Source organism: Eptesicus fuscus, chromosome 8 (genome assembly GCF_027574615.1).
Source record: "Eptesicus fuscus isolate TK198812 chromosome 8, DD_ASM_mEF_20220401, whole genome shotgun sequence".
Taxonomy (NCBI): Eukaryota; Metazoa; Chordata; class Mammalia; order Chiroptera; family Vespertilionidae; genus Eptesicus; species Eptesicus fuscus.
In genome coordinates this window covers 89,735,683-89,748,207 of record NC_072480.1, presented here as the reverse complement: position 1 = coordinate 89,748,207, position 12,525 = coordinate 89,735,683, and the positions used below count along the sequence as shown (strand labels likewise).

At 38.0% G+C, this 12,525-nt stretch overlaps 1 protein-coding gene across 1 annotated transcript in view; it reads left to right on the top strand.

The window, feature by feature from the left end:
• LOC129149980 (rho GTPase-activating protein 7-like) overlaps positions 1-12,525 on the top strand; it is a 303,990-nt gene that overhangs the window by 3,787 nt on the left and 287,678 nt on the right. The window contains exon 2 of the mRNA XM_054719937.1: positions 11,255-12,400. Coding sequence (XP_054575912.1) covers positions 11,378-12,400 — 1,023 coding nt within the window. The 5' untranslated portion in view covers positions 11,255-11,377. The remainder of the gene's footprint in view (positions 1-11,254; positions 12,401-12,525) is intronic.

Here is a 12,525-nt window from a genome sequence, read left to right as displayed (position 1 = left end):
TTCTCTCTGTCTCCCTCCTCCCTTCCACTCTCTCTAAAAATTAATAGAAAAAATGTCCTCTGGTGAGGATTAACAAAATAAACAAACAAAAAAGGTAGTTGGGTAGAAAAAAAACTACTGTAGCTAGTTGTATGTGTGAAAAAGGTCGTTTGGGGTTAGACTGAATTGAAGTGTTTTAATATATATTTTATTGATTTTTTTACAGAGAGGAAGGGAGAGGGATAGAGAGTTAGAAACATCGATGAGAGAGAAACATCAATGAGCTGCCTCCTGCGCACACCCTACTGGGGATGTGCCCGAAACCAAGGTACATGCCCTTGACCGGAATCGAACCTGGGACCCTTCAGTCCGCAGGCCGACGCTCTATCCACTGAGCCAAACCGGTGAAGGCTGAATTGGAGTGTTTTAGCAATACAATTCAAATAATTCAAAGATAAAATCAGTCCTATTTGTGGAAATGAGATCAGAAGAAAGTAGCAAAATCAGAGAACCAGTTTAGAAATTCAGTGTTTCTTTTTATTCCCAGAAATTAGCAAAATACCTAACATGTCAGGTATTATCAATACCTGCCTGTTAATAAATGTTTGTGGAATAAATAGGATGGAAAGAGGAAAGAAAGCAAAGCAAAACCAGTCTTGAAGAGTAGGCATTGTGGAACTGTTTTCCCAAACATCCTGTAATGATAGGATAATAATTTTTAAAGTGGAAAGAAAATAAGAGGTTGTCAAGAGTCATCAGAGCCTGAGGCCAGAGGTTAACAACACTCTCATAAGATGCCATGACAAATTCAGTAAGACCTAGAAGGAAGCATGAGCATCCAGAAATAGTTTGAAATGAAAAGTTACACAGGCCAGTGAGAGCAGAGCACGAGTGAAGTCTCCACAATTTAAATGGAATGGTGTACTGAAAAGCCCAGTGGGAACTCAGAATATTGGCTCTCATTTGCATCTTTGCCACTTGTTGCTCAATGATTTGAAACATGCCCTGTAACTACCTTAAGCTTCTGCTTTTTATTGGTAAAGTTGGGAAGATAAAGAAAATATTTACATCACCGGGTCATTTGAGTCTCGCATGAGATTTTGTATGTGAAAATTGTTTTGCAAACAGTATAACAAACAAATATTTTGTTTAAAAAAGCCTAAGTCAATTAATCAAGAAAGAAAGAACCATGGTGTTTCACATTTTTGGTCAAAATCACTCATCTATGTTGAAATAACATGGGCATCCAAGGGATGGATCCAGCTCACGCTCAGCCATGGATTCTGCAGCTAAGATCAACCAAACACTAAAGGAGTCATTGGCATTGTCTTCATCAGCATCAGCATCAAGTCACTTAGCATCAAGTGAGTTCTTGCAATATGCCATGAGTTAAGGGTTCTACATGCACTATTAGCTCAACATTGTGATTTTAGCTCAATATTATTCTTTTCCCCTCAATATTTTTTTATTATTCCCGTTAAGGCATGAGAAAACCGAAGAACACAAACTTAACCAACCCAAATCACGGGGAGCTTGGGGGGAAGGAATGAGTCTTTAACAGACATCCTGCCTTCACAAAAATGGAAGCTTTTTGTTACTATTACCATGATCATCAAAAGTTTCTAATACACCTACTATTAACTGGATTTAGAGAAGAACACTTGGTTATAAAACCAAGCTTAAATGCACATAGATAGAGGACAAAGTAAAATGAAAATATAGATATTAAATACAGAGGACGAAAGTTGACATCAGAGGCATTGACCCCTGGTAGGATGATACCGACCTAACAGAAGTAGCCAAGTTCCCAATGATTTCATATTCTGAATTTTAGTGGAAGTTGAACTAATTGAATGACTGAAGTCTTAGTATCCTGTTATCACCTAGCTATCTGAGCACCTGTGTTGATGTAGTCATATCTCTTATTTATATTCAGTGATTACTGTGTCTACTGTTAGAGTGTTCTTAGAAATGATAGCAAAGCTAAAAATAGTGGCACTTAAAGCAAAGCCACATATCACCATGCTGTTGATAAAGCATTATAATCCATGTCCCTTGTTGAATAGAAATCTCTTTTTATAATAAAGCAAAACATCATTTCAGTCATACTGATTTGCCATCCAAAGAAAAAGGCAGCCAAACTCTTGATATCAAATTTAACTCTAAGGTATTTCCTGTTGCATGAAAAATTCCATGTGAAAAAAGTTCAGAGCAAAGGCAATACTTTTCTTTAGTTATAAGGGATTCTGTAGGTAAAGACATATCAAGTCAAAAAAAAAACATAAATGATTAATTATTCATTAATGAATTTAATTGCAGAAATATCTAAGATACACTGTAGTTCTGAATGCTCAAAGAATTCTGCATAGGACAGGACACTATTATTAAGAATACTGTGTACTCTTAAAAATAAAACATGGAAATCCAAAGAAAGTACAGATATCTAGAAATTATTGCAAACATGATGCAATATTGTCCTCCATGATTATGCTAATTATGGGATCTCTTGGAAACCAATTACCCTCAGCAAAGTCTCAGTGCTATCAGGCAATATCACTAAATGTTCCAAGATTTCCTCAAATTACATGTGGGTTGCTTAAGAAAACGTTAAGAGAATCTGCAAACCTGGCGGAACTGAGCTATAAAGTGGTGGTAAGTCAAACATTGCCAGTATCTGGGCTCCTCCCTGCAAGAAAATTAGAAACTATAAGGCTACGTTAAATAGCAGGAACCTGGAGGTAAAAATAGAAGGCACCATGGAAATAATACCTTGCAATGTTGTAGTACCCTGCTCGTTTCTGATGAGCTGTTTCCAGAGGATTGACAGAGTTAATTTTCAAGCTTGCCTGATTCCTGGAATATCTTTGCCTCTGAAAGCTAAGAATGAGAAAAAGTTTTCCAAGCTCAAGAACAGTGAGATATACATAAAAATAGGAAAATATTAAAGAGAATGTTTTTAATTAGATACCACTTCATTTTTTTTCTTTCTGAAGACCAAAAAATGATGGAAGGTTGGGTGTGTTTCTTGGAAAAGGTGATGTACTACTTATTCCACTGACTTAGTTCATTATAGGTGGTTCATTCTATAATTTACTAAAATTGTTAATGTTTTCCAGACAGTCTAAAGGCATGAAAGCTATTTCATATATAATATTGTAAGCTTCATTAAGCAATTACCAATAAAGAATTTTAACAGGAATTTTTTTTCCCCACCAACAGCTAATGAAGCGTAACGAGTAAATGCCAACATTTGGCAAAGGATGTAAAAGTAGATGGATAATTTTGTGAAAGAGTAAGACATATACTGCTACTAAAGAAAGTAAATCTATATGAAATCAAATGGAGAGAAATTCTTACATTGTATTATTAAAGGTTTCTCTCTCTCCCACAGCTTAATTTGGATTAGGTAGCATGAATATTTTAAAGAAAAAGCACTAATTGTTTTTTACTAACCGTTGGCCACTATAATGAGACTTAGAAATGCTTTTTGAAATGTGTTATTATCTTTTCATGCTATTTTTCCATACATTTACATAAAGATTTAAGAAAAATTGTATCTGTTCTATGATTTCTTGCTGCTCTTAGGCATCTTGTATATGCGACATCAGTTTGGCAATGAAAAGCAATCCTCTGCATGTTGCCATTGACTTAGCGGCAATAGGAAGATGCCAAAAGGTACGCAATTTAGTTTGTTAGATAATTTTTTCTTTGACATCTCCATAAAAAAATGAATTTCATTTTAGCCTTCACAAATGCTCACTGTAATAAAGATTTCCGTTGACATTAGTGAGCGCACTTTTGAAGAACTGTGTTAATCTGTGATGCTGTCTGTTTCCGTGTTGTTGATTCTGCTCTAATTATCTGTCTCAATTCCACTCACTATGTGGAAAGGAGACTTCTTGGGAGTAGGCTAAGATACATTAAGATTTCAAATCACTATAGATGTCCCCAATCTCTCCACCTCACTGGACCCTTTTCATGTAGTAACAAAGCAGGCTGGTATTGAAGTGTTCTTTTCTTGACTTAGCTGCATCCTCTATTCTTGCAAGACAGCATTTCAGAGAGTTTAACCTACTTTTAATTAAAAGATTTCCCCCCTTATATCTTTTTTCCTCCCTAGAGTTACTGCGAACTTGCTACGTGATAGATATGACACATCTATATACTTCAGAGTAGTAGGAGAAGCACATGTCCTAGAAATTTAACATGGAACAGGTAATTAAGAAGAAAGACACTAAGGGAAGCCAGAAGTAACTCTGGCTATTCAAGGAAAAAGTAGAAATTAAAGAGAAATCGGCAGGACTATTATGACTTTATTTTCCCTTCTATTACATATGTGGGATTGTGTGAAGGTGTTTAACAATTATCCGGGGGGGGGAGGTTAACCATATATACATGTATATGATTATGATTTATATATATATATAATTCAGAATTTTACATAATGTAATAAATATAATGTAATGTAATGAAATATAACATCTGTGTTCTGAAAGGAGAAAACAAGATATCTACATTTGAAGGAATGAATCAAACAGTTGCTATCTTTTCAAAAATTGAGAGTGCGGCATCCAAGAAAATTGGAACATAACCGATAATTCCTCTTTTCATATGTATTTACTCATTTAATTCTATTTACATATTATTTTTGATGTCTTAAACTTCTATCCAGGTAATATTTTTAAAAGACTATAGTTAAGAGGATTACCAAGAATACCTGTCCTGAATTCCAGGAGTTCCCAGAAGGGTTGGGGAGGAAAGGAAGCCATTGAAGAAATCACTTAAGAACCTCATGAAAAACTGCACTGACATTGGTGGTCAGAAATAAGTACCAAACTGACACCTTTATTTTGCTGAAAGTGTGAGGCAAGTTTGTATATAATTGTGAGTAGTGGGGGAGGGGATGCTGAGTGGGGCAGGAACAAAGGGGAATAGGTTGGTCCTATGGAATATATTATAGAGGAAATGCAAGCATACAGGAGTGAGCAAAAGTAGGTTTACAGTTGTTTGTATCGAAAAATATTGAATACTAGAGGCCCGGGGCATGAAATTCGTGCACTGGTGGGGGAGAGAGGGTCCCTCAACCCAGCCTGCACCCTCTCACAATCTGGGACCCCTCAGGGGATGTCCGACTGAAGGCAGTTGGACATCCCTCTCACAATCCAGGACCACTGGCTCCTAACCACTGGCCTGCTTGCCTGCCTGATCGCCCCTAACCACTCTGCCTGCCTTCCTGATTATCTCTAACCACCTGTGCCTCAGCCCCTGCTGCAACATCGTCCAGAAGGTCATCTGGAAGGATGTCCAGAATGACATCCAGTAGGTCATTCAGCTGTCCAGTCCAATTAGCATATTACACTTTTATTACTGTAGACTAGGGGCCCAGTGCATGAATTTGTGAACCTTGAAAGGAACTGTGGGTTGCAAGGCTGTGGTAGGCACAGGGTTGGGTTTCAGCCCATCCTCCGTGCCCCCGCCCAGCCCCTCCCACCATGGCCCCTGGCCCCATCTTCAGCAGCCCCACTCCTGCCACTGCCACTCCCATGCGCTGATGGCGCTGGCCCTGCTTGCACCTGCTGATGGTGTGGAGCAATTGGGGCCAGCGCCAGCAGTGGGTGCGAGCGGTGGCTGCTGCCCTGATCACCCCTCAAGAACAGGGGGGGGGGGAGGCGTGGAGAAGCCCTCAGGGGCAATCAGGGCCGGCAGCTGCAGCTTGCACCCACTGATGGCTCCGAGTGATCGGGACCGGAGCTGGGCACCAGCAGCGGGTGTGAGTGGGGCTGGTGCCAGCAGCAGGTGCGAGTGCTGAACGGAACCACAGTGTGAAGGAGCAAATAATTTTCAGTAACCACCAGAGGCTCACCCCGATGACAGCAACTGGGCGCCTCGCCTTGATATGGCACCCCCGCTCACCTGCTCTACCGTCCCGCCGCAGCCAACACCCACCATGTTCCGCACACGCCCCCTGGTAGTCAGCGCACATCATATCCACCAGTTGTTCGGTTGTTCCACTGTTCGGTCTATTTGCATATTAGCCTTTTATAATATAGGACAAGAATAAACAAGACTAAACTCTGTGTTTCACATACTCGCAACTGTAGACCTACTTTTGCTCATCACTGTATTTATGCATCAACTCAGTCTTAAAATTCCTGCTCTGGAACATATTAAAATTTAAATTATTTAACAAGCTTTCTGAGATTCATAGATAGGATACTTTTTCTCCTATCTCAAGCAAAAGCATTCAGAAGCATAATACTCAAAATTTTTTTAGCTATTTCTCCTGGTATTTATTTCCATACTTCTAAACAATATTACACTTTTTTTTCCATTTTAGACATTATCAGTTCATTTCCTATTATAGAAAATTAAACATTTGTTTTCTGAAACTATTCTGCCTACCATCCCTAACCCCACCCCCAGAAAATTCTATGCTTGGAAAATAGTTGGTCTATAATTTTTATTAAGTCAGTATTTTCTGTTTGCATTGTCTTGGTTACCAAAAAATTTCACAGCTAAGCCAGTAGTATACAATGATTACATTTCCGTTCTCTAAAACATTTTATTTAACCCTTGCCAGTGGGCTCAATTGGTTGGCGCTTACACCAGGAGCCAGCAGGTTCTATTGTCAGTCAGGGCACATACCCAGGTTTCGGGTTGAATCTCCCATCAGGTGCATGCAGGAGGCAACCAATCATTACCTGTCTTATGTATAGTGTTAAGAAATCTAACGTTGTTCGGAATCCCAATGCCTAATATGTAATTTCGTTTTTCTTTCTCTGATAATATTTATGATCATTTGTTTACTTCTAAATTTCTAAAATTTCACAATAATGTTTCTTGGTGTGATCTATTTCTGTTCTTTGTATTATTGGATATTCCATGGATTCTCTTCAATCTTAAAACTAAGTTCATTAGTTCTGAGAAATTATCTGGCATTCTTTTTCTTTGAATAATTTCTCCCATTAGTTTTCTCTGAAATGCTCCATAGAAATGTGTTTCCGATGTGTGACCAATGAGTTTTCAAGTTGTAAGTAATCCTCTGGAGCTTATTGATGCTTCTGCTATCTTTTCTAAAGAGGTGATTCTAGAATAGTAAAAATCTGAAGCCAAAAAGAAAGAAAGACTTCGCACATAGAGTAGGAAATACATCTCAACTCCCATTTGACCTGGATGTATCGGAAGCAGGAAATTTCCCACAGAGGGCCTCATTCAGGGGGTCCCTCCTCTAGAGGCCCTATCTAATGTTTGCACCATCACCAACACTACTTAGAAGGAGGGAACGGACAAAGGAAGAAAGAAAGAAATGATTTTTACAAAGACTTTTAAAAGTTAGGACTTTTTTTAAAATATATTTTTATTGATTTCAGAGAAGAAAGGAGAGAGAGAGAGAGAGATTCATTGATTGGCTGCCTCCTGCATGCCCCCTACTGGGCATTGAGCCCGCAACCAGGGCATGTGCCCTTGATCAGAATTGAACCCGGACTCTTCAGTCCTCAGGCCAATGCTCTATCTACTGAGCCAAACCAACTAGGGCAAAAGTCAGGACTTTTACAAAGACTTTCCAATCTGGATTCTAGTCAATTCAAATGATTTAGAAAATGAGGAGGGAGAGAGGGAGGGAGGGAGGGAAGAGGGAGACCAAAAAGGAGGGAGAGTTAATGACCCCCTCCTCTGTGTTAAATTTTCTGTGGCATTTGTGGCCATGTGAGAACTTATTATCCTTGTTTACATGAGTTTCTACCATAAAGCTTCTTTAGGAAAGGTAGAATACATTAATATTTAGGTTTATATTCCCAATGTTTAGCACAATGTCTATGGCACTGAATAAACATTTGCTAATGAATGATGATGGGCAGACAGTGTTGCAATCAGTTCTACAGCACTGCCAACTTGATTTCAGCCACAAGTCCTTCATTTTTATCATGTTCTCCCAGGCTATAGAATGACCAGGAGTGATTATCACCAGGCTCTTCTTCCTTAGGGACAAAAAGTAAGGTATGTGTTTATATCAGCAATAAGTTCAAGGCAAAGCATGATCATTTGATATCAGATATATGTCAGTGATTCTCAATAGAATGTATTCGTTTGATGTCGTTTTTTAGTGCAATTACAATTAATTTAAAAATAAATTCTATATGCTATAAAGTACTTATTTTATGGAGTGTTCGTGCTACAAAATTAGCCAGAACAATTCATTTGAAATCACTTTGTATCTAAACATCCTATGCACTAATATCACAAACAGTAAAGTTGGACATTTCGCAATTATTTTTCAGAAATGTTACATAATTACAGGTACATACAGTCTCTTGTAATATTAATACAGTGGTGTTTGAACACATGCATTTAAGAAGTGAAAAATCCCCATGGAAATTCACTTCATAAAATCAACACCCTGGAATGACCTATACTTTTCCAGATCCTTCATCCAAATCCTCAGTAGATGAGCTCATTCTGAATGAAATTTCGTAAAAAGGCTTACCCAAAAAAGGTAATAGAAATTTACAAATAAGTAGTTTGTAGTTAAAATTTTTATTTGTTTTTGTTGATTTCAGAGAAAAAGAAGGGAAAGGGAGAAAGAGACAGAAACATCGATGATGAGAGAGAATCATTTATCAGCTGCCTCTTACACAGTCCCTACTAGGGATCGAGCCCGTAACTGGGCATGTGTCCTGACCGGGAATCGAACCATGACCTCCTGGCTCATGGATGGAGGCTCAACCACTAAGCCATACCAGCCAGGCTAGAAATATAATTTTAAATAAGGCATTCTGATGAGGTGGTCCATAGGGAAAGTCAGAACTTTTACAAAGACTTCACATCTTCCTGGCAGGATGGATTCTAATCAATTCAGATGACTTAGAAAATGAGGCCAATACACTGAGATGTGATTGAAAAGAATCCAGTGTTCCATCTTATTAATATTCTGTTCAGCCTTTAAATCGTGGAGGCAGATTTTAACCATAAATGTTATAACTCAAAATTTAAATAGGAAGTATGAATAAGAAAGCTTGTAGAGATAATTTTTTTTTAATCTATCAGACCACAGGATATTATGGGATGAGCACTCAAAATGTAGTGATGGTTGTCATAACAATAATTAGGACATTTTTCTTGAAAGAAAAGACAATGTACATTCACAGGAATAATTTGAAAATAATCAAAAAACCTAGATTAGAAACTAGGACAGAGTAATTAATACTATGTTGGATATATCTAATTTATAATCTTTCTTTGTAGCCAGATTTTCTCAGAACTTGTTGAACTGTCTCCCTTTGATGATATAAAAATATTTACATACTTGCCAAGGTTGAGTAAAATAGGTTAGTTAATATTAAAATAAGGTCTTAAAGGCAAAATTTAGTGTACTCTGTTCTCTAAGGGGTTAATAAAACTCTATTTCTTCTTAGTAAAAGAAATGAAGCCAGAATTCAGTCTCAACTGAAATGTAAATGAGGCTTAGGAATGACACAGTAATACCACTTGGCGTTTCTTAAGTTAGCCCTCTCTTTCTACACTGGATAAAAATAAAGAAAAGAAAGCATCTAAAACAGAACCTCCCTATTACAACCCAAATTTGCCCATAAAAGCAAATTTTTTCTGACCTGCATCTATGCGTTTTTTCCACTTTCTGTAGCCTCCCACACTGTAATGACTTATGCATGGGATTCAGGGTCTTTCTATTTTCTTTTGCATGGAGAATGAATGCCCACACGGAAAATGTGAATGCTGACCATTTTCAAAGATGATCACAGACCTTTGAGGGCACCAAATAATATCCAGAAAGGTATTTGGTCAAGCTGAGGAACCAATTTCTAGTACATTCCTTAACTTCACTGGTCTTCACAGGATGGGAATATTTACCTTTCTGGCATGTGCTTAGAGCTTAGTCAGAATAGCTTGAAATTTTTGGTGAGGAGTCAGTCCTTTTCAATAGCCTGAAGTGACCCAAAACCAGCACAGCAGTTAATCTTGTTTACGGCTGAAATCAATAAGCCAATCCATGTTATGTGCTGCAAGTCCCTATGTGGAGTCAAAACTAGAAGTGTCTGCTTTGTGAATGGGATTTTTCTTTTACAGTCCATGAATTTGCTTTCATTATGGAACAACATTTTATAAGGCTGAGTTTACACTGGTATAATTTGTTTCCTTTAACTAAGGGTTTGAATAATTCAAGGTAAAAAGTATGAATACCAGGAATGTGTTTATATTCTGACCTTATCTTATGCCTGGTTTTCTTGTTTACTTAAATTTTTATGACCGAATTCTAACAGAAGTATACAAACTAAACTCCATGCAAGCCAAAGAGACTGAAATTTCTGAAGAATTATCCCAATTGTCTTATCATGCTCACATCGTCCTTTTGGTTCCCCTGAATTCCTGCCTATGGAGTTTAGTTTTTATACATATTACAGATATGTGGAAGGAAAGGGTGGAGGTAGAATCTCATTGCACGGAGACAATGAAGTGTGTTGGCTACCTCATCCTGGCCTTAGAACCAGGGCCTAGTTTGACTACTGGCTTACTTCCTAGATGTATCTATAACCATGAACAAGTTATTGAATTTCTCTTAGACTCAATAATGCTAGCTAGCTAGCTAGTAGCAGGAATACTATGCATGTAAATGTATTTATCCTGAGGCATTGTAAATGATATGTGCTATGCTTTCTTATCCATGAATTATGTGTTAATATGAGCTAAACTGGATTATTTCATGTTTCTTAGTCACTCCCTGGAGTGAATACATCCTGAGAGTTTGGGATCTGTATTAGCTCTTTCACACACTAATACATTACAAATGCTGTCTCTATAGCTCAGATTTTGCATGAACAGTTCCCTAGTGGCCTTTGTTGAAATTCAAACCAAACAGCAAATAGATTTCTGTCAAGACTTGTGTTCACAAAACTAAATGAGGAAAGCATGTAAGCTAGAACAACAAGTTTCTTGCAGTGAATTTTATCAAGTATTGCAATCCAAATATTTTCTTACCGAAGTTTTCAATGTCCAGTAGTTATATCTTTATTCATTAATAGATGGATCAATCCAGCTGCATTTTAAAATACTATCAGTGATTTTTTATCATAAATATCCAATGTGAAATTTTCTACTTATATCAAGCTGCTTCTTAAAGAATTAATACTATTAAACAGAAATTTTATAAACTTTCTAATTTAATCTTTCTAGCATAGATTAAGTGCTCTCTTTTCCAAGTTATATTTTCAGTTTAGAATCATGTCCTGAACTATATATATTTTTTTAAATTTTTTAATAGGTGGTGAAATGAGAAAACTCACTCTCTTCTTCAGTCAGCAAATTTGAAGTTCTTTCATCAAGTTCCATCTCTTTTTGTCTCACATGGAATGTATTTCTGTATCTGTTGTTAAACTACAATGACATGTCTGTAGCTATCAGGAAGAGAAGCTGGGAAGAACATGTGACCCAATGGATGGGACAGCCTTTTAGTTCTGATGATCATAACACAGCATGTCATCATGGACTAGTAGCTGACAGCTTGCAGGCAAGTATGGAAAAAGATGCAACTCTAAATGCGGACCGCAAAGAGAAGTGTGTTTCACTACCAGACTGCTGCCATGCATCAGAGCTGAGAGATTTTCCTGGGAGGCCAATGGGTCACATTTCAAAGGAGGTGGATGAAAGTGACAGCCAGGAAGGTGAAGATCAGTTTCTTTCTCTGGAAGCCAGCACGGAAACGCTAGTGCATGTTTCTGATGAGGATACCGATTCTGATCTATGTCTTACAGATGATAAACAGATTTTAACTTCCCAAGGGCACGAAACCTCAGACCAACATAGCGTCAAAGGAGCAGGCTCCTTAGTCAAGACGCTGCCTATCACAGAAAGAAACCAAGATTCTTACAACTCCTGGGGAGTGGCTGGCGGAGCTGAATTAGCACTCGTAGAAGAAAGTGGGGAGAGGAAAGTTATTGACATTATAAGTAAAAGCCTGGAGCTTTGTAATGATATAAGCTTAAGTGAAATAAAAGATGCATCCCACATACATGTATGTGAGTCGTTGAATGTGAAAGATATTGTGCCTGAGAAGCAATTGCTTAATTCTGCTGTAATTGCTCAGCAACGAAGGAAACCCGACTTCCCCAAGGAGGAACATGAAAGAAACACCTGCTGTGCAGTACAAGATGAGTTTTTCGCTAGTCCTTGTGCAGACAGAGGACTGCCATTATCAAAAGCAGATACTGAGGGCTGCCTTCTGCAGCCTCCTTCCTACCCTGGTGGAATGTCCGCTGAAAATGGCCTGCAGAAGAGTGGTTTCTCAGAACATCAAAACAAAAGCCTTCCAAAGGTCAGCTCGGGAGATGGCATGCGGTGTTTACACTTGAAGGAACCTCTGACCACCCAGGAACCCACAGATAATCAAGTCAGACTTCGCAAGAGAAAGGTAAGACACATGTGCAGATTATCTAGCTTTTGGAATGTTGTAAATATCCTTGTTTCCATCACTTATTATTTTGGCAGCATGAAAGGGATATGTAAGATGTTTCTTTTCCCCTATAATGTAACTGT